At 51.3% G+C, this 27,780-nt stretch overlaps 11 protein-coding genes across 11 annotated transcripts; 6 read left to right on the top strand and 5 right to left on the bottom strand.

The window, feature by feature from the left end:
* Positions 1–99: 99 nt before the first annotated feature.
* On the bottom strand, positions 100–1,101 carry Z518_10460 (uncharacterized protein; the record flags this gene model as incomplete). Its single annotated transcript, XM_013412003.1, has 1 exon — positions 100–1,101. The coding sequence occupies one exon, from the start codon at positions 1,099–1,101 to the stop codon at positions 100–102; it is 1,002 nt and encodes a 333-aa protein (XP_013267457.1).
* Positions 1,102–2,342: 1,241 nt separating this feature from the next.
* Z518_10461 (uncharacterized protein) lies at positions 2,343–3,188 on the top strand (the record flags this gene model as incomplete). Its single annotated transcript, XM_013412004.1, has 1 exon — positions 2,343–3,188. The coding sequence occupies one exon, from the start codon at positions 2,343–2,345 to the stop codon at positions 3,186–3,188; it is 846 nt and encodes a 281-aa protein (XP_013267458.1).
* A 259-nt stretch (positions 3,189–3,447) lies between these two features.
* Z518_10462 (uncharacterized protein) lies at positions 3,448–4,056 on the top strand (the record flags this gene model as incomplete). The annotated part of the gene is made up of 1 exon (XM_013412005.1): positions 3,448–4,056. One exon carries the CDS (start codon positions 3,448–3,450, stop codon positions 4,054–4,056), a length of 609 nt encoding a protein of 202 aa, XP_013267459.1.
* Positions 4,057–5,571: 1,515 nt separating this feature from the next.
* On the top strand, positions 5,572–7,919 carry Z518_10463 (uncharacterized protein; the record flags this gene model as incomplete). The annotated part of the gene is made up of 2 exons (XM_013412006.1): positions 5,572–6,033; positions 6,084–7,919. 2 exons carry the CDS (start codon positions 5,572–5,574, stop codon positions 7,917–7,919), a joined length of 2,298 nt encoding a protein of 765 aa, XP_013267460.1.
* A 1,519-nt stretch (positions 7,920–9,438) lies between these two features.
* Positions 9,439–11,281, top strand: Z518_10464 (uncharacterized protein; the record flags this gene model as incomplete). Its single annotated transcript, XM_013412007.1, has 5 exons — positions 9,439–9,583; positions 9,642–9,840; positions 9,892–10,070; positions 10,120–10,278; positions 10,335–11,281. 5 exons carry the CDS (start codon positions 9,439–9,441, stop codon positions 11,279–11,281), a joined length of 1,629 nt encoding a protein of 542 aa, XP_013267461.1.
* Positions 11,282–13,313: 2,032 nt separating this feature from the next.
* Positions 13,314–14,231, bottom strand: Z518_10465 (uncharacterized protein; the record flags this gene model as incomplete). Its single annotated transcript, XM_013412008.1, has 3 exons — positions 13,314–13,575; positions 13,630–14,024; positions 14,076–14,231. The coding sequence occupies 3 exons, from the start codon at positions 14,229–14,231 to the stop codon at positions 13,314–13,316; spliced, it is 813 nt and encodes a 270-aa protein (XP_013267462.1).
* A 383-nt stretch (positions 14,232–14,614) lies between these two features.
* Positions 14,615–15,547, top strand: Z518_10466 (uncharacterized protein; the record flags this gene model as incomplete). Its single annotated transcript, XM_013412009.1, has 1 exon — positions 14,615–15,547. The coding sequence occupies one exon, from the start codon at positions 14,615–14,617 to the stop codon at positions 15,545–15,547; it is 933 nt and encodes a 310-aa protein (XP_013267463.1).
* A 2,337-nt stretch (positions 15,548–17,884) lies between these two features.
* Z518_10467 (uncharacterized protein) lies at positions 17,885–19,426 on the bottom strand (the record flags this gene model as incomplete). The annotated part of the gene is made up of 4 exons (XM_013412010.1): positions 17,885–18,418; positions 18,490–18,622; positions 18,679–18,827; positions 18,908–19,426. The coding sequence occupies 4 exons, from the start codon at positions 19,424–19,426 to the stop codon at positions 17,885–17,887; spliced, it is 1,335 nt and encodes a 444-aa protein (XP_013267464.1).
* A 1,577-nt stretch (positions 19,427–21,003) lies between these two features.
* Positions 21,004–21,993, top strand: Z518_10468 (uncharacterized protein; the record flags this gene model as incomplete). The annotated part of the gene is made up of 1 exon (XM_013412011.1): positions 21,004–21,993. The coding sequence occupies one exon, from the start codon at positions 21,004–21,006 to the stop codon at positions 21,991–21,993; it is 990 nt and encodes a 329-aa protein (XP_013267465.1).
* A 100-nt stretch (positions 21,994–22,093) lies between these two features.
* On the bottom strand, positions 22,094–24,442 carry Z518_10469 (uncharacterized protein; the record flags this gene model as incomplete). The annotated part of the gene is made up of 5 exons (XM_013412012.1): positions 22,094–22,643; positions 22,712–23,314; positions 23,373–23,767; positions 23,837–24,036; positions 24,085–24,442. 5 exons carry the CDS (start codon positions 24,440–24,442, stop codon positions 22,094–22,096), a joined length of 2,106 nt encoding a protein of 701 aa, XP_013267466.1.
* A 283-nt stretch (positions 24,443–24,725) lies between these two features.
* On the bottom strand, positions 24,726–25,794 carry Z518_10470 (2,3-dihydroxybenzoate decarboxylase; the record flags this gene model as incomplete). Its single annotated transcript, XM_013412013.1, has 2 exons — positions 24,726–25,440; positions 25,493–25,794. 2 exons carry the CDS (start codon positions 25,792–25,794, stop codon positions 24,726–24,728), a joined length of 1,017 nt encoding a protein of 338 aa, XP_013267467.1.
* Positions 25,795–27,780: the final 1,986 nt, after the last annotated feature.

Below are 27,780 nucleotides of genomic sequence, written 5' to 3' on the forward strand. Positions count from 1 at the left end.
CCGAGGAGAGTTGCGAGGGATCAAAGAGGTCCAACATGTCAATGAATAGGATGAAAATACATGCATTTACCATTTCCCATGCGAAAGAAGTTCTGTCTCCTACCAAGCACTGTGACCTCCGTCTATCCTCAAATCGGCCGCAGTCATAAAGCTGCTTGCCTCACTCACAAGAAAGACCGTAGCTCCTCTGTATTCATTCGGTGTACTCAGCCGCCCAAGCATGTTTTGAGCCGCCCAATTCGTCCTTCGTTCAGGATATGTTTGGAAAAGTTCCTCGACCATTGCTGTGACGATATACCCAGGGCTAATGGTATTGACTCTGATGCCGTGCTCTCCCCACTCAGCACCCAGGCCTCGTGCGAGCTGAACCACACCAGCCTTGGACGCATTATAGGGCACACACATGAGTCCTCGATTTGCAATTCCTGCCGACATTGACGCAATGAGAACGATGCTGCCCCCATTTTGGAACCGGATCATCTGTTTTGCAACCGCTTGAGATGTCATTAAGACACCGGTGATGTTGACCTCGAACATCCGGTTTGCATCCTCCCGGGTGTATTCCAGAGCCAGCGTCTCTTGTTGGATTCCCGCCGCTGCGATCAAGCCGTCCATTCTGCCTTCTTTGTCGCCGATGTCGCCAATGATCTGGTTCAAGCCGGATCCGTCTCGCACGTCAACTTGGCGATAGGAAAGTCTTGAGCCAAGCTCATCCGTGGCACGCTTTTGAATCCTCGAAAAGTCTGGGGACTGTCCAGACGGCGGTAAACGATCTAATGCATACACTGCCGCTCCGGCCTCCAGACACGCTTCGGCGATCGAGAGTCCCAAGCCTCTGGCAGCACCGGAAACTAGAACAACTCGATCTGATAAGTTGAATTCCGGCAGGATTTTGGTGGTGCCGAGGAATCTCTTTCTGATCGAGTCCTCGCGCAGGGCATCAGGGGCGGGAACGCTTTTGAGACATCGAGGAGTTGTTGCCAGGCATCGCCTTGCATATTGCGGTTTATGCGGGGGATTCCAGTCACAGCGGACACGGAATCCGACTCCACGGCGAGGCGAGCGGAAGATCCGAGATATGGCGCGACTGGAAGATACCATTGAAGGAATTTTTTTTATTTTTTGGTTTCTTTTTTTGGGTAGAGAGCGAATTTGAGGGTCTATGAATTCAAATCGAAGAGTGCCAAACGAACGAAACAGAGCAGGATGAGCAAGAAAGTACAGGGACGAACCCCATTTTACCTTTATGGAATTTCCGTCCCCCCTTCTCGTCCACAACCCAGACTACCAGAGTGCCATGTTCAGTGTTTCTGGAACGATGAAGCGAAAGGTATTTGGCGCCGTCTGACGACGAGGCATTGCCCTGGCTACCATCTGAAAACTGAGGTGGTATTCTCGTCAGAAGGTACGACTTATTTTCTCCAAGAGTGGACGCAGTTCTTTGCCGGAAGTCCAAATGGGCAAGCCGGGCGGAACGTCCCAATCAGGCTAGTATGGTCCTTGTCGTTGTGGGCGAGAAGCGAGGGGCATCGGCGGCTCTTTGCCATTTACTCATCCATATCGAACCCCATTTTGCCCGTGGCTACATCACCGTCAGAAGTACGTCTTGAATATAACGACAACTTTTGTCAGATGCGGCCCTAGTGGGTGGCCCTATTCGACCGCGGATGCAAGTAACGAGTCATGAGTAAGATCTTGGCTCCACGCCGTTGTTGACCGTAACTTTCGGATCTGGACTCTACAAGACCTTGCACAAAGGCCGTCAGACGGCCCGAGTCAGTGATATGCTCGAGACAGCATGCAATCCACTTCAAAGGGTCGAAGTGTGCTGCTGATCAGAATTAGTATTCCACGAATGAGGTCTGAAAATCCCCGGTGTTAGTATTGTTTCCTCATCTAGTCGTTGATCGAGAGCCAATGACCGTGTTTGGAAACATTCCCCTTTCATAGAATCGAACCGTAACGACTCAGAAATGGACCAACGCCTAGTAAACGAACATATACTCGCTGTGTGCCGGACTGCTCTTCTCTCAGGTTCCGTACGGTTAGCACGGACATCATCGTACGGACATTGAGTGAGCTACTAACGAAGATAACTAAGGAAACACTTGGATAGACATGAGGTAAGATATGGACATCGCTCTTCCAGGTTTGGGATCAGATGGTTGGTCTGTTTCTTCCACAGCCTCATTGTTGACTGAAATCCGGCGCCGTGGTGGTTGTCTTCGCGGTCCGAATCACAGTATAAAAAGCCAACCCAATCCCACCTCGCCGGAGTCTCGTATCGTGCTGACAACGACGATCGATGTGGAACGGTTGATCAAGCTCTCTAATCGACCACCATGGCGGCCAACTTTACGGTCGGGACAGACAATTATCTCTTTTCGCGCGATTCATTGGCGACTGGCAGGTTGACTGCCCAACACTTTCTCATCCTGAGAAGGTCCGGTTGGCATCTTCATCCCGACATTGCAGTCAAGGTCCATGGACGCAAGAAACTCACAATTGCCGATGTGGCATGTGGGAATGGGATATGGGCCTTGGACATGGCACGGGATTATCCTCAAGCCCACTTCACCGGGATAGATATATCTCCCCAACAGTTCCCCCCCAAATTTACATGGCCCCGGAATGTCACGATGGAGACGTACGATATCTTTCAGCCCATGCCAGACAGATACATTGGCCGATTCGACATTGTGCATGTTCGGTTCATTATGGGAGCCGTGTACAGCCAGAACAAGAATTGGGTCCTCCAGAACATCCTGAAACTGCTTAAACCGGGAGGATTCATTCAATGGACCGATGCCACTGTCCCGCTTCTCCATGTGTTAAGCGATCCTTTGCAGCCCTTGGGACAATTCCGCCAACCCCCGGCTATTGAAGCGCCTTTGGCCAGTATCTTCTCTCCCACCGAATGGCTCCGGCGCCTGGCTGATGAATTTCAGCAACATGGTTTGATCAACACCCGAGCCATTGATTTGCCCCCAGTGCCCTGGCTTTCGAAACAAGAAACTGACAACGCTATTTGGGCCTTGACAGATATTCACGAGGGGCTAAAAGTGCGACTCGGAAAGGAGGTGGCTGCGCGGTTTGGAGCGGCGGTGCAGGAAACCCTGGAGGAGATTAGACACGGTCGAGTGTACTTCGCCACATATTATATGGCAATTGGTCAAAAACCGGGGTAAGGAAGCAGCAGCAGCAGACTGGATTAGACACGGGGATGGATTCGAGGAGCACGAATAGAGCGGTTCCGTTTCCGTACATGGCGGCCATGAAATTCAGCCTTGGCAAATTCGAAACTTAGTTGTTCATGTAGCGCCTCGCAACTGTTCTTTTTCATCCCATGTCTTGCTAATGGAGCGCAACATCATCTACACGTTTCGGCGATAATAAAAGCCGAGCCAGCGTCCCTGTCTTACAAAGGAATCGCGACGGCACAACAACATGGCTGGCAACGGTGAGGCTGTCGTCCCTGAGACAGTGTCGGGCCCTGCCACCGCGGATGATGGGTCAACAAGCGCCCAATCGGTACGCGCCATCTCTGTTTATGATGCGGTGGCGGGAAGAGCTGGATTGAACGGATTTCTGACAAAAGATCAAATCCATGTGCTGCCTCTCGCTCCCGAGGATTTTCTCCTGCGGCGAACAACCCTTCCCGAAGATCTGGTCTACCGATCGTACGATGCCGCGGGAGAGCTTTCCGGCAACGACCGGCTTCCAGAGTCAGAAATGGTCAAAGCAATCCACAGCTACGCGTCAGATTTTTATAGCTCTGCCACCGTGGACAAGGGGATGTATGATTTCCGATCTCTGGATGAGACCGCATTGTTGGCGATGGGCATTCTATTGGAAGAAGCGGTGAAAGAAGCACTGGGTGAGGGAGGGGATATGGCGTTGGTGGAGCCAGAAGGACTTGAACGGGGACTGGGCGAAAGCAAAATGACCAGGCATCAGGTCAAGGGAAGAGTGAAGCCAATGACCAGGTCCAAAGACCTACCGGATGAGCACAATGTCGATCCAGACGAATCCCCGGTGAAAAAAACAAGACGTTGAGAGGCATACGCGTTCACAGGGTGAAGTGGGCACCATGTTCAGTCCGACAACCAATTCAAAGGATTCGACGATATTTCCCCATCCCGAATAGAAGCAGATGCTCGGATTGGCCATGAACTTTATCGGGCGGTTTCGCGAGCCACGACAAAAGCTTGATAAGGGAAAAGCTTTGCTGCGTTCGGCTTGTCACACGTGGACTAGTGTTGGGTGAACATTGTGTGCCAGATCAATAAAAAGTTGTGCCACCGGTCAGTGATCGATCAAAAAGGATGGGAGAAAAGAATGAATAGTGATTGGGAAGTGGAGTGATTGATTAGAGAAGAGGGCGATGGACGGCGCGAAACAGGGGGTGCAGGATGAGGCACAGTGGGACCAGTCGGAACCCAGCCTTCAGCAGATGAGGTTTTTCGAGGTTCTCTAGCATTTTTATTTTTACCCTTTTAACTCTGCCGCCGTGCACGGTCAGTCAGCGGGTGGCAGACAAAGCCCAAAAGTCAAAAGAGCCAGAAGGCGCAGAGGCGATAAAAAAGAATGTTCACTCAATACCCTCCTAGGGAGGGTATGGCGGGCGCCGGAGTAATTTAAATGCCACACTAGTCCCTCCGGACTCATCCCCTTACACCCCTCGAATCGAGTCGCAAGTTGCTGAAGTGGTGGTGCTCATGCTTTGCGGAACACCCCCATTTCCCCCCTAGTCCATCACCTATCACCGGTTACACACACAGCAGTAGAGGTCAGACAGACCTTTTTAACCAGTCGCCAGCCTGACCATCATTTAATCCCTATCCCTTCAGCGACTAGCGCCTCGCTTCAAAACCGCTACTCTCGACCAGTATTTTAGGAGAATGTCCTTGTCCCCCCCCAACTTTCTCCCTGTTCTCGACTCTCCCACTTCAACAAACATCCTAGAGGTTCTCGACCTGCCAAGCACCGAAGCTTGAACCCAGAGACAAGCCTTTCATCCATCCCCTCTCCATCTTCCAACTCTGTGGCTCATAAGGAACTTCTTCAAGGCTTGGCCATCTACGCTTTCTCTCTCGGTCATTGTTATACATCGATAACAAGGAGGCTCCGATATTGTTGTCGCCGGCAAGTCTTCGAGTTGCCGAGGGAGTTCACAACCGATTCGACACCCAAGCCCTATCCTGACCCCCCAAGGCCGCAATCTCGATTTCACCTGCCTGCGCTCCGGTCCCCCCGGGCAGGCAGCGTCGAACCGTTCAAGAGTGCGGCAAGTTGATTGAGGTATGCGTTTGGATACTCTACTCTCGGGTGACACGCTCAATTGGATTCATAACACGCCCTTTTCTGTCAATCTTCCAGTGTTGCGCAGGACTTGACCCTAATTGATGACCAAGCTGACTGTTTTCAATCGCACAGCTTGACGCCAGATCTGAGCCACGCTACCATTCGCAGCGACTGATTTTTCCGCGCGAACCTCTCTCCGAGTCGGACCAAACAATGTTTTGGTCTAACCCACCGTTATAGCATTGAATGGCTCAGGTTATCACGGCGATGCCTCTCGAGTCGCTGCTCACCAACCCCCATCCAGCAGTGCCTCGCTCGCGTTCCCTTCTTGCCTGCTTTTCCAATCCGCTGGGAAAACATGCCCGGAACATGTTCGACCTCGCTATCGAGCCTGACGATCCATTTCGAGTCTACTCCCCCGGTCAGACGGTCAAGGGACATGTCATTCTTACGGTCTCCAAAGGGTTCGACATCACCCACTTGGTTATTGCCCTCCATGGATATGCGAAGGTCTACAAACACCAGGTAGCCCCCGGTGAGGGGCTACCCGCTCCCGAAGGCTTGATGAACGGGAAGGGGACGAAAGGATTTCAATACCATGGCAACGGTCTGGCCTCCCTTTTTCAGAATGAGCAGATTCTCTGTGGCAATGGCTTTCTCAAGAAACACGTCTACAAGTTTGCCTTTGAAGTGCCTTTTCCCGCCAAAAGCTTACCAAGCACCATTGACGTTGGTAGTCCGCCCTTTTTCTTTCCGTCTTGATGCTGATCGTGGCCTAGTTTGAGAGAGGAACTATCACGTATATGCTGACGGCTACTCTCACCCGTCCGACCACAATCAGTCCGACCACGGTTCGCAGTGCCAAAGTTAAATTTCAAGATCGGATTGACATCGAGTCCATGTACAGCCCGAAATCGAGGGTCATCACATTGGAACCCATTTCCCGACGGGGAAAAGTCAAAATGGTCAAACCAGGCTCCTCCGTGACGACACAGAATACATCCAGCGCGGGTCGGTTAACCCGAAATGATACCCAAAACAGTACGACCAGTCGCAGCACGCATTCCTTGGGAAATCCGCCGCTCAGTCCGGCACCGAGCGAAGATACCGTCCAAACCAGTGCTACCACAACGAGTACGCAAAGTTTCCAAGTCGTCGACGCGGATTCACCGACCCGAAAACCCAGTCCTCAAAATAGCGACGCCCGGAGCAATACGACATCCTCCTCCGCCCACACGATCATTGCCACCACGGAGCTACCCAGACACGGCGCTCTGCCGGGAGATACAATTCCGATTCGAGTATCCATAACGCATACCAAATCAGATGTGCGGGGTATGGTGATTGCGACTTTATACCGTCAGGGCAGGGTGGACATGCATCCTCCGATTCCTTTGGCGAATCGCGGCAAAGACAAGCAAGCTGAGTATGAAGATGTCTATCCCAAGTCACGCACGGGCCTCGGAGGGCTGTATTTTGCGACTGCTTCTCCGAACAGTGTGTTTCGAAAAGACTTGGCTCAATCTTCTACGATGATGGTGGTCAATCCGACAACCATGACGGCCGACATCTCGACTTCCATCAAGATTCCCGAAACGGCCTTTCCGACCATCGCCAATGTGCCGGGGGGGATGATCTCTTTCACCTATCACATCGAAGTCGTCGTTGATCTGTTTGGAAAATTGGGCGAGACTCGATATTGGCCTCGACTGACATCGAGTGAGCCGACATTTTCGCACAGCAGTGACAACGGCAACCAAATAACGTCTGATTGGTCCCACAATATCCTCGATACCACTCCCTTACGTCGGACGAAGAGTGTCATCACGTTTGAAATGTCCCTGGTGGTGGGCACTCAAGACAGCGGTAGAAAGAGAAGGAATCATAAACAACCGGAAATCCAAAATCCTGAGTCGGTGCCGCAGTGGCCGGAAGAGAGTGGGAATGATCCATATCACCAAAATGCTGGATACGATGGGCAATATTATGATGAAATGGGCCATCCACATCAAGACGGGTTCGGGAACGGGTATGGCTACCGATACGGTTATGGGTATGGGTATGACCCGAATTCCTACCCCGATTATCCTACGCCTGCGCACGAGACCATTCCTCCTCCTAGTCAACATGAAGAAGTGGATGAGAAAGCGCGGTTACGGAGACAAGAACAATTACTACTGCCCAGCGAGCCTCCACAAGACGGTGAAAGTCCGAGCCGTACTGTTTCATACGTGCCCACAGCGCCAATTCTCCCATCAGGGGTTTTGCCTGACGCTCACGATGGCAGTGTGACACCATCCACTCTTCATCCCGCCGCATCGGTGGCATCAGCCACATCCGCAGATACCATACGACCTTATTCGACGTCTCCTCCACCAGCACCACCATCTGTTGGTGACGTCGAGGCCACCGATGATAAACGAGAATTGGAGCGGCAGCGACTACTGGCGCAGGCCAGCGCACCTCCGACAGACGACGAAGTACAGGCTTCCGGCAGCGAAAACACTCCACCGTTAGTGCCAAGTGCGCCAGCCATTAATGAGCAGGACGAATATAATGTACAAACACTGAATCATGATCATACAGGGCCGGATCTGCCGCAGTATGAGCGTTGATCTGGGCTATTTTGGGTTTTTGCCTGTTGCTTGGTTTTTTGGGTCACAGCGATGGCGCCGGAGGATTTGATTATGATCCGGGAGGAAGATCTCGAAAAAGCAGTTTTTGTCTTATTGGCAAGACCAACTCAAAAGGAGGCAATGATCATTGTGACGATTATTGATCATCTGTTGATTTATTGACGATGGGAATGGTTTTGATGTGATGTTGGATGAAATCCTTCCGGGAATATCCGGACGAATAAGCAATGTCTGAGGAATAACAGATACAGAAGTGGATGAATGGTATATGTCGCAGCGGTTACCGAAGCCTCTCGTAGTTGGAACACGTATAAGTTCGTACACACAACTAGTCCGCGTAAGGCAGGACAACGACGAAGCACGTGACTCACACTGTTGCTGAGATCTCATTGGTCCGGCTGCGCCGGTCTCTTCATCAGCCCTTTCTGATTCCTGCTTCATTCCGCTTGGCAAACCCCCCAAAAATTCGGAAACCTTCAAGCTCTGTATCTGCGTCAGTGAAATATCATTGCATACCTATCACTAGTGAAGCGCTAGCATATCCTACTTTCTCCATGAGGCACAAGGCTGCCCAGGGTGGTAGTAGGATTGAGTGGAGTGTGCTGACTATTTACCGCTGGCTGTGATTAGGCCCGAATTTTCATCCCAGTCCGCGATCCTCGATTCCTCGTCCTCCTGCTTATCTCGCCGATCCCATTTGTTCTGGAATCCTTCGCTCGCAGAAATAACTCTTTTGTCTGGCCAAGACCAAATTCTCGATAATGCTGACGATGCAAACTCCCCATTCCTAGACCGAGAGGTGGTCCAGTAACCACATGCCACGAATGCCACATTCAGCGCGGTTTTTCGAGGCAAGTATCGAATTCGCACCCTCTGGGAATCTTTTTGTGCCTGAACGCCATCAAGCAAATCGGTGTAACGTTATGACCTCGACAGGTCCCCCAATAATATGGGCCCCCGGAAGACCAGCTATCCGCGTCGCCCTTCCTGGTAGAGTGCTGGTCGCCACAGCACTCGGCCGAAGATCTGATTCTGGGGGGATTGTGATTGGCTAACCTCGTCCTAGTGCCGCTTCCTTATCATGAATTTCAAACCCGCGGTCCCTAACAATAGGCGACTCCGAATGGAACTTTGATGGTAGCACGTATACCTCACTGGTTAACAAGCTCAATTGAAGGGACGGATTGGATGCTTGTCCCGCTTCCGACCGATATGGTTCGCTTGATAAATCCTCTTCAGACCCATCCACCCTTTGAATAGGGTGGCATCGCGTTGCACGAGGCAAATTCGACGGACCGGTCGGGAGGTTGCAGATGAATAGTTCCGCCGAGATAAGCATCCTAGCTTGAAATGCTTGGGCTCAGCTTTGATGGGTCTTGACCTTCGCTTATCCTCACTTGGCTTTCTCGTTTTTTCCTTCATAAGTTGGAAATTTCCCCGGCGACCAACTTCGTTCTGGAATCTTATCCCACTCTTTCGCTCACTCATATCGCCCAACATGGTCAACACAGCCTATGGAGAGAAGGTGGAGGAGAACAAGGAGCTGCCCACTACCACGGTCAACCATGACATCGAACAAGGAACTCATTCCACCGTTCTCCGACGTGGTCTCCAAGGCCGGCATATGCAGATGATCGCCATTGGTATGGTTATTGTCTTCATCAAAGTCCGTGAGTTTCTCCCGCTAATATGTCGACACAGGGGGATCTATCGGCGCCGGTCTTTTCGTCGGTTCCGGTTCAGCTTTGCAATCGGGTGGTCCTGCTTCTCTCGTCATCGGTTTCATCATCATCGGCGCCATGTTACTCTGTACCGTGCAAGCGCTGGGTGAACTGGCCGTCCTCTATCCTGTCAACGGTGCCTTCTATGTCTACAGTGTGCGATTCCTCGACCCGGCTTGGTGAGTGGTAAACTGTCGTGCCACTTCCATCTCAAAACTGACCCGTCAAAGGGGTTTCGCCGTCGGTTGGCAATATGCGATTGGATGGTTGATCACGTTACCTTTTGAAATCACCGCAGCTGGCATAACCATCGATTACTGGCACCATTACAATATTGGAATCTGGATTGCGGTCTTCCTTTCCACTTTGATCATCGTCCAATTCTTCGGGGTCAAAGGTTATGGTGAAGGTAAGAATATTGTCTCGCTTCTCCTGAACGATTCGGTAACGATGATTAGTCGAATTCGTCCTCGGTATAATCAAGATCGTTGCCGTCCTTGGGTTCATCATCTTTGGTATCATCGTCGATTGTGGTGGTGTACCTACAGACGACCGCGGATACATTGGATTCCGGTATTGGGATGATGCTGAACACGGCAACAAGGCCTTCCGAAACGGTAAGATTTGGTCTCATGGGGCATTTCCTCCATCCCATACTGATCTCGTTGAACAGGCTTCAAGGGCTTCTGCTCAGTCTTCGTCACTGCTGCCTTCGCTTTCGGTGGGACTGAAATGGTCGGTTTGGCCGCAGCCGAAGCCGCCAACCCCAGGAAATCCCTTCCCAAGGCCACCAAGCAGGTCTTTTGGCGAATTGCCGGTTTCTATGTCGTCTCCCTGCTCATCATGGGTCTCATCGTCCCGAACAGCTCTCCCGATCTCTTGAACTCCTCGGGTGCGAACACCAAAGCTTCCCCCTTTGTGCTTGCGATCAAATATGCTGGTGTCAAGGGTCTTCCATCTGTCTTCAATGCCGTCATCACCATCTCGGTCATGTCAGTGGCAAACTCTTGCACGTATGGCTCGACTCGTACGATGCAGGCTCTCGCTCAAAGTGGAATGGGACCGAAATTCCTCTCTTGGGTCGATAAGAAGGGTCGTCCCGTTTGGCCAGTCGTCATTCAAATGGTATTTGGTCTTTTGGCCTTTATCAACGAAGCCGAAGACGGCGCGACGGTCTTCAACTGGCTCCTCGCCTTGACCGGTCTGTCTTCCTTCTTCGTCTGGGGTTCCATCTGCCTCGCTCACATCCGCTTCCGTCAAGGATGGAAGTCTGCCGGCCGTACCCTTGAAGACCTACCCTTCAAGTCACAACTCGGCGTGTACGGATCGTACGTCGGCGTCTTCCTCGTAGCCATCTGTCTCGCAGCCACCTTCTACATTTCTCTCTTTCCTATTGGAGGAAATCCCGACGCCGAGGCTTTCTTCGAAAGCTACATCGCCGCACCAATTGTGTTGGCCCTCTTTGCTTTCTGGAAGGTGTGGACCAAGGACACGAGCTTTGGTGTCAAGACTATAGATATGGACCTCGATACTGGGCGAAGGGACTTTGAGGAGTTGCCTCCACAGGAGGAGGAGAGAAAGATGAGTGTCGGCCGTAGATTAAGTAGAGCCATCTTTTAAATATCCGTGGGAGTGGTAGATCCCAAGAACGGAGAAGTGTGTTGTTGATAAGTAGTCCAGCCGTCGGGGCAAATATCGAAAAGTCTAACTTGGCCAGTGGATGACATGTTTCTGTGTGAAGATAGATGAGTGACATATGCTTCCATTGGAGGAAGAAGCGAGTTAGGCCAACCGATTGATCTGAAGTTCAGGCAGCTTGTGCATGCTGCCACAAGGGGCTCTAAGTTTTGAAATATACGAGCCATATCGGTCCGCTTACCAAAAGAACTCCAATGCTGCCCGTGGATTTCCGTGTGCGCCATGCAAAAGTATGGCTTTGTGTCACTCGGTGCCCGTCGGTGAGTCTCGAGCGCCTATTTGCTCTTCTCTTCTCCTCTCTTCTCTCTTGTTGGAAACCCTATCCCTCCTCAAACCCAATTCCCCGTCCCTGAGCGGCAGGGTGTGGTTGATCTTTGGCCTAAGGGTTTGATGTTTGTAAATCCCCACCCAATGGCTGTCTGCAATTGCCATGGACACTTAGGTTGGAAAGAAGACCCAAACAGTGTTGACCAACATAGACGCCTGTTCGATCGTCTCTAATAAGGCGCGGTCGATGGCAAGCATTCCTGCAGGTCGAGTGCTGAAGCAACAAGTCAGTAAGTGGCCTTCACCTACGTTGAGTCCTTGGTCCCACGATGAAGGCGTCCTTTCGTCCCATATCACGAGAAAGAGGTTGTCGTCAGGGCAAGATCAGGTCATGTAAAGGTCGTTCGAAGTTGGGCTCGAGGACTCTGGTTGTCATAGATGTGGATTGAATGCCATTACATCGTTGTATGAAGCGTGGTACTTCTTTCCTAATCCATCTCAGTTTGTATTCATTGGCGACTTTCCATACAGCACAAAGAGGAGAGCGCCATCATCGCTATCCTGTCTTCCTGCACCAAGATGAGCTGAAGTATTGTACTTGAGCTGAGACCACAACCTGCTGTCGAGGTCGAGGCCGAAGCTTGCCTGATTATGCCGCACTAGACGTCAGTTCGGTTTCGAACTGAAAACCGACAGGTCAGGATACCATGTCCAGTCGTAATGCATGTCGAACCTCATCCCAGACAAGGCTCAATCTATATGCGGAAGGGCGAGGGTGCCAGTGACTAGACATGGCAATGCTGAGTGAAAACAAGCGAAAAAAGAACACCTTAAGAAAAGAAGCAAAAGGAACAGAGGAAATTCGGGCATCAAAAGAAAGATTTTTCCCCTTGACAACTAGGCGGAAGAAATGATTTCCTTCTCGTTGACGAATTGAGTGCCTGCAGGTATTTTCTTTATGTTAAAAAAAAAAAAAGGTAGAGCCTACGTAAAGCGCCCTTTGATGCGTAGCCTAACGGATCGAGAGTCAAGACCCAGTGAGCCACAAGCCCCATTCCTTTCGGATATGGTAATTTGCGCGCCTACTTCGACAGTGGAAAGAGTTGGGTGGTTACGACGATGTAAGATCAACACCCTTTCGGGGGAAGTGATGACGACGGAACATGCAAGGCTGTCCCATCGGAGCAGTCGCTCTGAGGGTCGAAATGTGAAGTTGAAGACAGCCCTGTCATAAACGGGGTCGAGAAGATGCGCGAGGAAAACTTCTCGTATTTGATGGTGGGTTGACAATGAAAAAGATGAGCTCTACGCGGCTCGTTGCATCGGCCCGCGTATATTGCCTACGCGGCAGCCAATCAAGCAAGAAGAAGAAAATTCTCCGACAGATGTGGATAAGGGAACATGCGGTGGCTGGCCTGGCGTATTCGAAAAGATGGCTCTGAGCAAGCCGGATAATATATCATCGTCTGTTCCTTTTTCGCTTCGGCATGAAATTCGCCATCGTCTGGTCCCATCATCACTTTTGTCTGTGCTTTCGTTCTATCCTCGATAAACCCTCAAAGCAATCTTTTCCTTTCCCTGGTATTGAATATCTCTAATACGTTATTTCGTGGGTAATTCCCGGCCGTATGAACTTGCAGACGGTTTCCATAGACTGATGAACACTCGTTCAAAGACGAGGGATGGATCAAACGCCAAAGAGTTCTTTCAATTGTCGCATGGTGTCTTGCGGGTCTTTGACAGCATGGCCAATGGTTCGGGGATCGGTATAAATTTCCCAATCATTACCACCCTTGAATGCTTTGTCGCCGAAGAAGTGAATGTTCTTGTAGTGGATACCAGAAAGTCCCTTGGTGGGATCAGCTTCTGCTTCCACATGTCGCAGGCAATAAGTCTTGTCCCATCCCGCTGGGAAAACATCGAAAGAAATTTGCCCCCCGATAGAGTACCTTCTCACTCGGGTCAATCTGTGCCTAATGTTTTGAAGAGCAGCCGATTCTTACGTGAGTCCTAAGTCGGGAAACTCCTTCTCAATCGCCTCGATCATCTTGAGTCGGCAACCGGTGTTTTTGTCCCAAGCTTCAAACTCGTCTCTTTCCGCTTTGCTGGCATTTCGACCGACCGGACTGACATTGATCATGCCATTCCGGAACTCAATAAAAGTCCCACGCATTGCGGGAAGCCCTTCTAGTTCAGAGAGGTATTTCAAGCAGAATTTGGCCAGCTTCTGGTATTTTTCTTCTCCGATCCATTGAATGAAGGAGTAGGAGGGAAGTTGTTGACCCAAGCGGTAGGCAGTCAGACCGTTCTCGGCGAAGCAGAAATCGAAGAGGGTCGTCACCGGAAGGGAGGGTGTTCCGAGTTGTTCTTGTTGTTTGTTAAGATCTGAACCACCAACCTCGTGTTCCAGTCAATCCCAGCCCTGAGCATTGAAATTACTGTCACTTACGAAGCCAATGGCACATTTGTGTCTCAATCTGTCCAATGTCTGAAGCATCTTAGCTGAGACAGCCTGTCGAGCTGGTGTGAGGGTGCCATCGACATCGAATAGACAAATGGTCTCCTTGACAGGCCGATCCTTGAGATCGGGGTAGAGTTCCGCCATGATTGAAGGATCGAAGAGAGAGAATGAGGCGGAACGCGTAAAGGGCTATTGGAGAAGGAGAATCTCTAGACATAAGCAAATACAGAGTAGGAAAATGAGAAAAAAAGGGAGAGCTCACCGTAACTTTGGGGTAACCCGCCTCCGGTATGGTTGCCTCGTTTGGCAGCCCGCCACGTTTAACCTTGTCTCCTCTCAGGGACGTCACACATTTTCCAAGACTTTCCCAAAACCAATCCTTTTGCCTCAGTGCACGCCTTCTCCTTCAAGCAAATTTTGCCTGCCACTTTTCTCTTCATTCCCCGTTCTGGCCCCTCTCACCCTTCGGACCTCACAAGATGACTACTTACTTCGGATCTTGCGATGCCTCACCCGCATATGCTACTATGTCAAGATCTTCCTCAAGTACGGGTACATCAAGAGAGACCTCACCCATGGAGGGACTATTGGAGGCTCCTATCCATCGGTTTACCGGAATTCGAAATCTCCAAAAAGATGTCAGATCACAGTCTGCCGAGTTGCAAGCTGGTCGCTCAAATCAGCAGTATCTTATTTTTCGAGGTGTCACAAAACGCCATCTTGCTGAGATAGACCGTAAGCGCGCTAGCATAGGAAAGCATACTCGGATGACACATCACACGAATACCGATCTATTGATTGTCAAGCTGATGCCCTCCGCGAAACATGAAGCAGCGCATCTTACACTAGCTGATGATCTTAACCACAAGCTTGAAGGGATGGGCATACCGAAGCGAAGCTTGTTCCCTCTCGGTGGAACGAGGTTCTCCGGCTCTAGCTCCTCCAAGGAGGGAGATGCAGCAAATAAACCCCGCTCCCGGAGCCAGGAAACCGATTGGCCCACAATCGTTTTTGAGTCTGGACTGTCTGAAACGCTTGCTCGCCTGAGACATGACGCAGGATGGTGGCTTGCCAACTCTGAAGGGAGTGTGAAAATTGTTATTATCATCTCAATAACGCCAGAAGAGAAGAGGCTGCAGGTTGAAAAGTGGTGCCTTTCTCAAGCCACTACACAGAGGCCGACTACTAGAGCACACCCGAATCCCAGTCCATTAGTTCCGACAAGAATGCAAGAGATTACCATTACCCAAAATCCCACCTCCACAACAAATTCCACCGCTCAGCCAGGTACCACCATTCAGCAAAGCACCGCCACATCATGTACCGTCGCTGGAGCGCCTCTGATACTAGAATTTGAAAAACTTCTTCTCCGAGCACCCGTACCGCCAGAAGACAACGTTATCCTCACTGCAACAGATCTTTCGGACTGGGCGAATGATTTCTGGAGTATTCTCAGGTAGAGAGATCGCAGGAGGTTGTGACAAGAATATCAGGAGAACGTATTGTGGGACTGGCCGCCTGGCTATTCCTATGAATGCGCAATGATTCGTTGGATGGCTGTCGCATGTGATATAGAGTACAGTGGAAGTGCCACCGCTTTTCAAGGGGCTTGGTTTGGTATTTCCGAGGGATTCCCATTCAGGCACCTTAGATGGTAGCGTTGAAGAATGCGCCTGGTTTCGACATTGTACCAAGAGAGTCGGATACGAAATAGCATGTACATAAATTATTACTTCTCCGACTTCTCCGGAGCGCTAGCAACATGTCCTGCACAACATGACTGTTTTTTTATTCTCGTCGAGCTGGGTTGGACCGAGGTCCCAGATTAGGTCTCCCCTGGCATGGAGAGAAAGGTGCCACCTCAAGCAGCGGCAGAACCCTCTCGATTTGGCGGCACTTTTCCTGACCACCTGCGTTGTGGTGTAAAGTGCAGGGATTGGTTAAATAGGACATGGAAAGCGTGTTTTCCACTGAATCAAGCCGTATGTTGCTTGCGGCTCACTTTTGGTGACTTGGGCTAGGGCTTCTGCCAGGAATGACCGAAAGATACCCATTGGACTGTTTTCCACATCGGCGGTTGTGAGCGATGGGATCGACCCTCCCAATCTTAGCCCTTCAAGCACGGCTTGGATTCCTTTGGACGTAAGCGTTGCGATGGTAGCTGTGCCCGAAGGTCGCAGAGAGATCCCCACAACGGAGCCGTGGTCCGGATTCGTGGGAGAAGCTACAGTCAAATATGGTTGTTCCCTCCAATACGTTGAGATCGCTGAATCGAGACGTTCGATGATTCACCTCACCACTTTGCCAGTGATGAAAGAAGTGCCCGCCGCATGCTCTGAATCGACCCCGTGTCTTCGGGTAGCGTCCTTTGGTTACCGTCTCTGGATCCCCCCGGAAGCAGCCCTTTTCAATAGTCGTCCAGACTGAGGATTGAGACCGGAATCTTTGAGGTCCCTTGGCAAAGTGTGGCTTCGACCAATAATCATGACCTCCTCCGCGTGATAGAAGCACACCAATGGCCTCGAATAATACACGCTCGTCGTCAAAAACTTGATCACAGCCTGGACGTGACTGGACTCATGACATTTCAAAGTAAATGTAACAAAATGCCGGTCTCTATGCTTCGTCACCCATCTATAACCTTCAAATGCCATTGTCCGGATGGGGGAAAAGGAACTTCCACATCCAGAAAACGAACCATAGCAAAGATGAGACATGGTAGATAGTTGCTTCAGGTCGGAAGTGATGAATTCGATGATCGTCGTTGTTCGGTCTCGCTGCCCGACGGCTCTCCACCCTCCGTCTCCACATCTGCCCAGGTGTCGCTCGATCCATAATATTGACGGAAGCGTAATACGATGGAACCACATGTCCTCAAGCTAGCAGACCAAAACAGCTTTACCGAGGGGCCGAGGGCTTTTTGCCGATACAGAATTTCATGTGGCTGGAAACGATGAATGGCGGCTCCCAGGAGGCCGAACGCAATCGTCAAAAGCAGGAATGACACGGAGGACTGGGGTATGAAAGGGAGAACGCTTGCATTCATCGAGAAGATTCCCGCCGTCAACGCGACGGGGTAGATGCACTTCGAAGCCGGATTGTTAGAAGACCGAAATGGATCATTTTCCGGGAGAGTCATGGGCCTACCATCATGGTGACCGACAATCTTTGATTGTCTTGTGTCACCTGGTTATTGTCCTTGGTCAATTGGTGGGTAAATTGTGCCAACTCAAAGCTGGCTCGAGTCATATCGTTACTTGCTTGAGCCAGATCGTGCTGATGGCTCCCCAGTTGATTTCCATGAAGACCGATATAGAATTGGAGCTGGGCATACAAGATACTGGTCAGCCATCCTGCCAAATATATGCGAAACTCCCACTCCCCCCCCCCCCCCCCCACACACACAAAAAGGTGCACGCTTACTTCTTTTTCAAACACACGACATTGTGTAATCATGAATTCAAGTTTTTTTTCCAGCGACTCCAGTCGGTCGAACGTTGTTTGTATGGCAGAGAGCGAAGAGCGAGCAGGGACCGACTCCGCGACATCCCGAAAATTGACGATAAAATGAGAGGAAGATCGTTCCCAGGCGTCCACCGTCTTTGATAGGCCATTCAAGAGAATTGTGAGGATTTTCCTGGCTTTGGTAACCCAATTGAACGACTTCCGAATTCTCTCGTCATATTCTTTAAGTTCTCCTTGGGCAGAAAAGCGCTGAGCCAAGGGATATTCATGGCTCTAGGCGGCCGGTCAGCAAGTAAGCTTGGACGTTGAGAGGAAACCCCCCCCCGCTTTTCTCAACGATGAAGAAATCTCGCCGACTCTGGTCCGCAAAAAGGTGAAGATCCAGGAAGACTTACCTGCTCGTATTTGCGAATACTCTTGTTGACTTTGTCGACGACCAGCTCCCATTCGCTCTTGACTTGGTCGATCCGAATTCTGAAAACCTTCAAAAAGAATTCTCGGGCCTTCTCGATCGGCTTTTCAGCGTCGGCGTTGCCATGCTCTAACGGATCTGCGTGCATCCCATTCATGCGGTCGCGGTGGTATTGTAGCACGGTTTCGCCGTCCTCGCCATCGTAGTACGAGTCGACGAAGCAATAGGCAACCCATCGCCATTCATCGAATCCGGCCAACACACAGGAGATTTGTGCCTCGTAAATAAAGGCTTTGGATCCGTCGCACTCACAATTCAGCAAGGACACATCTTTCACGTGCCTCAAAGGTTCCCCGTGTTTATCGAAGCGATGGTCATGGCATGGCTCTGCCGAGGTTCTCCATACGTGGTAAGGCAGATGGAATGCTAGTTGGAACGTGGGCCAACCGACAGACTATCACTTACATGTGCTTAGCATCCATGGACCAAACCATGGGAGGAGCCTCGCAGGCTGGGTTCACCTACTGAAACCGTTACTTCAATGGAGCCTTCAGCCCCTAGGTAATTATATAGAGCACTGCGGAGGGCCGGTTGTTGGTGGACCGATGCCGTCCCGACTAACGCATAGACAGTCCAACAGTCTAAATCGTTGACGAATCTAATGGTTTGTTAATATTCCCGCGAACAACCACATGAGGCGGGGGCCCAACACACATCAGCCGTCGTTCAGCATCGGGCTCATCCTCATCCTTCTCTTGGTCTTCCCGTTGCCTTTCGGCGGCTGAGCAGGGCGCCACTTCCCCGCTTCCGCTACCATCAGTATTCGGAGCATTTTCGTGGCCCGATCCGACCTCCCGAAATCTCTGGTTCGAACTTCCATATTAGCGTATCTTATTCTACCCCCCCGGCTGGGGGACACAATGTACGGAGAAAGACAACTTACCGGCTTCTTCAGCTGGCGGTGGAGATCATGCGCGGTCAAGAGCCCACGGTAGGGTCTTGAACGTTCCACTCCACCTTCAGAGCTCCTCTCGTCCAACCAAGCGACGAAGGGGAGGGATCTCGGGCCTTTCCACGTCTCTGCGGCCAACAAATCCAGATCCCCTCCCCAGGCAAAGTCGTCCACCTTGTCCGCCTGCGGCTGACACAATTCGGACTTGTCGGAATCTTGCATGAAGTCTCGAATCACGTTCTTCTCTTCACCGCCCCCCGTCCCAGCTCGGGCATCGCTCTCCTCGTCACGGAGCGCGGTACCAGGAGCGAGGTTGTCGTCGACCGATACCTTGGCCTTCGCTTCCCACTCAAGCCAGGTTATGTTCTCGCTTCCACGCAGGCCAGCGATGTCTCGACGAGCCTGGAAAATCTGGTCCCATTCGGAGGGACGGGGGTCCAGGACACCACCAGACTTCGGTGCATGTCCCAGACCGGTTCCTTTCTCCGCACTTCTTTCCCGATCCCTCATGTTGCCAGCTGTGATTGAAAATATCAACAGGGAGGACGAGTAGAAGCAGTTGAGGAAGGGTTGAGACCAGAAACAATGTCACGCATGGAGAAGGACTAGATGCGGAACGAGGTGAGAAGGTTCAGGGAAATTCAGGATATGAGGACTGAGCTGCATGGCTTGGAGTCGAGGCAGGATGTTGAACGATGGGACTTCTTAACCTGCCCGTGCAGAACGTGGACTTCCCAGTCTGGTGTTTGGACGTGCCACGAATCATCGCGACAGCGCCCAATCCAAGAGCGACTAAATTGTTGCCTTGAAGCAACAAACTGGACATTGCAAACTTTTTGGATCCCGCGACAGAAGCGACGACGAGAACTATGTACAAAGAAGATGGCCAAAAACCTCGCCGTGAGTGTCTTCCTGTTGGATACCGAGTCATCTCACCACCTTCTGAGTCTTGCAATTTGAACACCTTGCGTGTTGACATTTCGGACAATTGGCCGTCGTGATCCCTATCGGGGTGTTTCCGCATTTACACTGTCTCCCGGAGTCAGCGTTCGAGGAGCTCTGGACGGATGTGACCAGGAGTCTCACACAAGACCACACGAACAATACCTTCTTCTTGCCCTTCGTTGGGGGCACTTTTAGGAACCGTCGCTGGCGAACGATTGATGACAAGGGCGGCCCAAGCAGACGAGGCGGCCACCATGGGCAAGTCCGACCAAGTCCATGTCCATGTGGCCGACTGTGTATGGAGCCGAATTCGGGTTGCTTCGTTGGGGGCCAATAACATTCCGTTGCCTTAGGCACATCTGCAGCAGGCGGCCAAATCGGACGCTCGGCTTCATTGGGCGCCCTAGAGAAGTTTGTCTATTTATGAATCAGACCCATGTCAAACTTTGCAGTCTCATCGACGTACGCTCATTTCGATCTAGCGCAGCTGGAGAGCAGAGAGTAATTGACACATTTGAGATATAGGGGCATTGCTTCGGCCTCCGGCAGAGATTCTTGGCACCACAGACCTCGAATGGAATCGTGTCTTAATCTTCGAGCTACTAGGCTCAATTGGTGTTTAGGCAAGTCTCTGTGGTATCTAAACTCGTACAACTTCCTTCTCAACTGATGCTCTCCGCTTTATTCCGGTTATCAATCATTTTTCCGGGTTGTGTAACCATTATCTCGAAGCTGGGTGCCCTAGCCAAGCGAGAACCGTTAAGGTGAAACAGGGCTATCAGGGTATCGGCCCGGCATCCGCACACACTCTGCCCCTCTGTTGGACTCGTTTTTATGTCCCTCGGCCTAGTGTGAAGATTATGCAATTTTTGACAAAGCATAGGAAATTTCCAAGCCATATATACATTGACGGCCTTGGACATTGGAGTCTGGCTGGTCGATGCTACTGGCAAGCCATTGATTTCACTGCTCAAACATCGACCCAACAAAAGATATGAGCCAGCTTCAACCAAGGCCCGGATGAAGGGTCGTCGTCATCGATATCACATTGAGGTTTTGAATCGACCCAATCCAGGCTATTTGAAAATAAACCAAAAGTTCAGTTTCTTCCTCCTTCCCTCTTCCTTTCTCATAACTCCGTCATGGCTACCGACGAAAACCTCTGGTCCAGCGTGCCCTGGCAATCATTCCCACCGAACTCAAAACCATTAGCTTGGCATAAACACCGTGTCCCCTACACGGAGCAGGCAAATGCACTCCAGAACCTGGACGTCTGGATTCCCACGTCGTCGTCGTCCCGTGAGCCAGCCAACCTCTCCTCGATCAGGGGCCTCTGGGTAATCTACATCCACGGCGGGGCATGGAGAGATCCGCTCGTGACATCGGCCTCATTCACGCCCACGATACGATGTTTGCTGGGTCGAACGCAATGGGACAACCCTTCAACCTCCAAAATTGCGGCGTTCGCATCGATAAATTACTCTCTCTCTCCGTACCCCAACCATCCAACCGATCCTTCACCGCCGAAAGACCCCTCTCGAGCCGCTGACCGAAGCCGCACCGCGAGACATCCGGCGCACATCCTCGACGTTCTCCATGCCCTGGCTTTTCTCCAGCGCAAAGCGGGATTCGGCGGCAATTATATCCTGCTCGGCCACAGTTGCGGCGCGACGCTGACAATTCAGGTCCTGATGGACGCGACGAGATGGGGAGATGGAGCAGCTTCGGCTCTGAAGGGCGACAAACCCAGAGCCGCGTTGGGATTGAACGGATTGTATGATTTGCCTGGCCTCATCCAGGATCCGGGTGAGAAGCATGCGCATTTAATTCCCATATATGCCGAGTTCACGAAAGGGGCATTTGGAGAGGACGAGACGGTGTGGAAGGACGTGAGCCCAGTGTCTGTGTCGGATTGGACCAACGAATGGGGACGGGCAGAGCGGGAAGTCGTCCTCGTCCAGAGTGGAGAGGATACCTTGGTGCCCTATCGGCAGTTGGAAGGGATGAGAGAGGGGTTTAAATCGGCCGGGCTCAAAGTCCTTGAAATGCATGCGGACGGTGATCACGATGAGTTGTGGGAGAAAGGTGATCGGTTGGCGGAGATTATCCACGAGATGGTTACGATGTTGTAAAATGGAGGTGCTTCTCCTGAATGGAAATCGACCGACAACACGCCGCCCATGGATAGTGCCAGCAATAGATTCTCCATGATCATGCTCCCTGCCCCCGGTTTCATGTCATGTTCCACGCACTCTCATTATCCAAGGAAAAGTTCTCGGAAATCTGCATGGCAAAATTATCCCAACCAAACAGACCAAAATCGAACCCACCGCCGCTTTCGATCGGCAACTGAGTCACGTCCGGCATCTGAAATTGGGGATGAGAAGCACCACCGTGGTAGTCGAACTCGCCGAACCTGGCACCAGCCGTCGGATCCGTCTCGGAAGTGGAAGCACCATCCGCAGGACCCCTGGGAAGCGTTCCGGGGGACAACCTAGCCTGTGATCCCGCGACGCTACGACTCACATCCAGCGTCAGTATCTGATTGACATACCTATTATTCGATCGACGTTTCTCACGGGACAAATGCTGCCGATGCCGCTGTATGGCGTCTGCAAATCCCGTAAGGATCTCATAGTAATGTTCGGCTTGAGGACTATGTTCAGAGAGTTTCTTGAGGACTTCCCGTGCGCCGTTGAATGATTCGTCCATGTCATATCGCGCTTCTCGTTGTGCAAACATGGAGAAGCCCAAGACCAAACCGGCGGCAAACATCCATGCCCTGGAAAACCAAACCATTGATTAGTTTGTAAAAAGCAGATGGCTCGAAAACGGTTTGACCGAACTCACTTCATTATGCACATGTTATTCAGCAAGATCCCGGATTGGAGAGCTTCGTAACACATTTGGGCCATGTATATAGCGGAATCGATGCAGGCTTGAGCCAGATTGACCACGTCGGGCGGATCCTTTGTGGACGTGGTGACGGGGTCGGGAGTCTCCGCCGCGTTCCCGGGGAGATGTGACATCAGATGGGTGATCAAGAACGGTCGCGTCACCAACATCACCGCAAAGTAATAGACACAGGACACGTGGATACTGCCGATGATCTGCTCCCGGTCCAGCAGTGTCAAAGGTGAATCGGGATTCTGGGAGAATTGACGAATATCACTGGGTAGACTGGAGCTCCAGTCTTGGAGACGTCGGAGAAATCTTTCGGCAGCGGCTGGTTCGATGCATGAATTCGCCGAGTCGAGCCTTTGAATGATCTCGGCAATGACGGACGACGCTCCAAAGCTCGCGTTCAATGCGAGATCACGAGGCTTGCCCACATGGATATGCATGCTGCTGAATGAGGCACTATCAATCCGGATGGCCGGGGTTGAATATGGTCGCCCGAGAATTGAATGAGAAACAACGTCCATGATTCGAAGGCTTTTGAGGGTACGCAATCTGATCATTTCATTAGCCGGCATGAACTCGGCAATGAGAAGAGTGCCAGCTCGCTCACCGTATGCTCTGATCACGTATACTGAAATGGCGATACTGTTCAGTCACATGGAGACCCAATGTCGTGGACGCCTGGCTTGCCACACCCAGGTACATCAGCGCGGCGTTTCGTCGACAAGCGCCAAACATATAAAACGCCAGAAGAAGAAAACATCGAACCATGTCAAGACACGGATCTTCAAGAGCAGCGGCAAAAGCGGTCTTTTGTGCGCGCGAGAAATATCGAACGGCATATCGGAGATCCAACGAACTGGACGCGCGACATTGACCTCCGATGGCAATAATAAGATCAAGAGCCGCTTGGGTATAGTCGGGACCACCATGGTTCATGGGAACTCTCGTAGTCAGGAGTTCTTCAATCTCATCTCGGGAAAATAAATCGAGAAGACCATTTGTCTGTTGTGATATTTGTCAGCTAGAATCCCCCTCTCTCACACACACACAGTTGTAAAAGGCCGGACGTACCGCAGCAAAGTAAACATCAACCAAGGGTCGTTTCTGCATCTCGTCTTCTATAAAGTGGCTGTTCGTATCTTCTGGAGTGTTGACTTCAAGCATCACATTTCGGCGAGTGTTCTCCGTGAATATCGACGGACCCATCTGCTGTCTGATGATATGACGGAGGAACTGTAGAAATGAAAGAGAAGCCGTCTCTCCGACATAGACTACAACAGTTAATTTGATTCGTATCGTGGGTCAAAAGTACTACCGACCTTTCTCTCCTTTGGAGTTCAGTAATAGACGCCCCCTAGTGAGCCGTTGAGGCGTCGCCGCAGGCTCATGGAGTCGCGCAGTAGCATATTGAGGACTTCCCGCCGATGGATCCGACTCCTCCACCGACAAGGCATGGGAACTCTGCGGTTCATGAGTTGATGAGTTGATGAATTTCCGACGACCATCATCAGGCCTGACGTGCATGGAGCCGGCATACACGCAAGAAGAGGTGGATCTTCGTCTGACACAGTTGGAACATGGCTGTTGGGCGTCACATCTTTTCTTGGAAGCTTTGCAAGGTAAACAGGCTTTGGCAGCTCGTTGCCGATCTTCGGGGCGGACCCTTGGTCGAGGCATCCCTCGTGAGTTTGATCATAAAGACTGAGACACAGATACTTTGTTACGGTCTCGGGGAAGCCAGTGGTGACTAAATTGTAAACCTCGTTAGTCAATCCCCGAAGGGACAAGACATGTGGTGGTGGCAATCTACAATACTAGGCACGATAACGATTGATATGAGGGGGGCCTAGCCCAGTTAGTCTTTAGTCGCCCAAAAGAAGCTAGGGTTATGGGGTAGGATTTTAGGCTGCCCATGCCCGTATTGAGAGCCTTAGGGGCTTCCACAGACAACATAAACACCCTATGCATTACAATCCTTGAACTCGCCCAATTTAAACAACCTCTTTGCATTATCTCTCCCTATTTTCTTCCTGTCAACCTCATTAATCTCCGCCTTGTCATACCACTCACACGCATCCTCATACTTCTCAAACGGATAATCAATAGAGAACAAAATCCGATCAGGCCCGACTTCCGTGAGACAGAAATGTAGGGTGGGCGTCGAAAAATGACCACTCGTGGTGATCCAGATGTTCTGCGCAAAATACTCGCGAATGGTCTTCTTGCACGTCTCTTTCAAACCAAGCGGTTTCTTCACGTCCTCGAACCAGTGATTGATACGCCACAGGTCGAAAGGTAAGTGTTCGCCCAGATGGCCGATGACAATCTGCAGTTTCGGATGACGGTCAAAGACACCATTGGTGACCATGCCCAGGAGATGCAGACTGACGCCCTGCGCGAAACTCAACGGGGGGCCGACCAGCCATTTTCTCGCCGCCCACAGTTTCTCGTACATTGTGCCTGTCGGGTTTCGTGGATGGAGGTAAAAGGGGACGTCGAGCTCGGTGACCGTGGACCAAAAGACGTCCCATTCTGCCGCGTCGTAGAAAATCATGTCCTCTCCGTCTGGACCGGCGCGTTGGGTGTCGTTGACCAAAGCACCTTTGAAGCCATACTGCGTCACGCAGCGTCGGAGCTCTGCTGCGGCGTTCTGAGGATCATGCATTGACAAAGTCCTGACCATGTCAGCTCACATTATGTTTCCAAACACGGCAAGGGCCAACAGACGCAAACGCACCAAGCCGATCTGGATGTTGCTTGATCATCTCCGCGACATAGTCATTGATTTCCGCCGCCAGAGCTTCGGCCTCTTTCTTGTCGAAGATGTCCTGCACACCAGGCGCGGTGTACGACAAGATCTGAAATCCCACGCCATATTGGTCCATGTACTTGATTCGAATGTCGGTGATATCGTTGATTTCAACGGTATGCTTTTCCGGGTTGACGGCGAACATTGATGCCCACCACCTTGTCTTCTCTGCGAAGCGTGGTAAAGCAAATGCTTCTTCGAGCGCTACTTTTCCCAACATGATGTGTCTGTCAAGAAAGACTTGACTGTGAGAGAGACCAAAAGGGGGCGCATGAAGTAGAGTATGTCCTTTCCTCCGATCTTGGGAGCGACAATGGTTCTTGCTTATCAAACTGGAGACTCCGCATGTATTATCTTTCTATTCTTTTGTTTCGAATCTGAATGGTTCGTACACAAGTCAGATAAATATGAAGCTGCATCATCGATTGACATTTCGGCAAAGGGTTCAGCCACCGAAGTGAGGAGAAGGCGGGATACTGCGGCTAACGCACCGTGCAACACCCGACTACTCCCCGATCTTAATCAGATTGCATCTGCAATGCCCATTCCCGACTGAGAAAGGCCACGACAAAAATTCTTAGGCACAGGATGATCATAGATCATTGTTTTCGCCGCGCTCAGGGCATGAAGGAGATCGTCGGCTGCCTTGACCCGCATTCCAAAGACGATTTCCCGAAGTCCACCGTGGGGGACTTCTAGATCTTACTCCTAATGCAGCCATCGAAATCGGGGGCGAGTCGGACTCGACGGTCGTCTACTCCCCCTGCCGCAGCGGCGAGGTCAACTCATTCTACTATTTCTTCCCCACAGCAAAGAGCGATCACGCATCGGAAGGTTGGAACCATGAAGCGAGCGTCGAGGAACTCCTGGCGCCATCTCGCCCTATTGAAGAATTCCCATGACATCAAACACCGGCGTTTCTTCGTGCCTCAGCCACACTCTCACTGGAGAGATGGAAGAACGTGTCTACTCGGCGACGCTGCACATTCGATGCCGCCGGATCAGAGCCAGGGCGCCTGCCAGGCCATCGAGGGGATGAACGTATGAGATGAAGCTTCATGTTGCTGAGAAGGCAGTAGGGATGGTTCCGTGATGGTGGCCAAGTCGAGAGCCAGATTGAATGCACCTGGGCAGTTTGCCAGGATGTGAGAGGAGGGCAATTAAAGTGTCGGCAGGTATTTCATGGTGTTTTCATCTGGTATTTGCGAGAGACGAGGATTGCGGCGTCAATTTCGAGATATAATCCCACCGCTTGACTTTCCATGAAGAATGGAGTGCTGCCCACAACCTATTCCGAGGACTTCTTCCGGCACCAATCTGTGCCGGTGAAATAGTTAGGACAGGGAATGAATCGGACCAATTCCATCAGTACACTCATCATTCCCTGCGCGCATGCTTACCCACTAATCTTCGTGAGATGATGGCCGTTCTTACCCTCAGGCCCCGGCACGCGACTCTGCTATTTTTCAATCTGATTGGTGTTAAGAGCACTCAAGAAATAAATAAATCGTAGGGTTTACCACATGCGAGCCGCATTCGACCATTTTTCTCGACTCCTCATGTCACATTCCTCGATAGCCATCCGATATCGAGCGAAATCTCCCAAGCGCTCGATCCCCGTCTCGTGGGATGGCAGGGTTAGACTCCATCAGAAGCCCCATCACTGGATATGCCAAGCAGATGTTCCTCAAGTATATGTTCGAGGGAATACAGAAGGCGATGACGGAGGAGTTCGAGGAACGGGTGTGTTCCATGTCTCCACATTCGCGCAGGCATCGCATACTTAGTGGGGTAATTGGCGTAATACAGGAGAAACCGTGGGGTACTGAGAAGCAAGTGGAACGGGGTCCGATGTAAGGCTATGAAGCCACCGCGTATTGCAGAAAAAGGTCATGATGCTCGTGGAGGAGTATATGATGGACGGTCATCATGGTCCAGCATGTTGAAGAATAAGCTGTTGGGGATTGACTTGCAAGGGAGAAACCAGGATGTTTTGACACCATCGACGTTGAGCTGAGTCCGATACGCGGATTGGCTTTTTCGGGGGCTTTGTCACTGTCTGAGGCCATTGCTGGCAAAATTTTCGGCATATGCTCATCGCTTTGTAGTGGTCTGAGATTGCTGCTGACAGATTCCTCCGCATTTCTTTCCGACCATGAACGGGAGAGTGATTTGATTGCCGACTTTGCCTGCTTCAATGGAAATA

This window comes from Rhinocladiella mackenziei (genome assembly GCF_000835555.1).
Source record: "Rhinocladiella mackenziei CBS 650.93 unplaced genomic scaffold supercont1.9, whole genome shotgun sequence".
Classification (NCBI taxonomy): Eukaryota; Fungi; Ascomycota; class Eurotiomycetes; order Chaetothyriales; family Herpotrichiellaceae; genus Rhinocladiella; species Rhinocladiella mackenziei.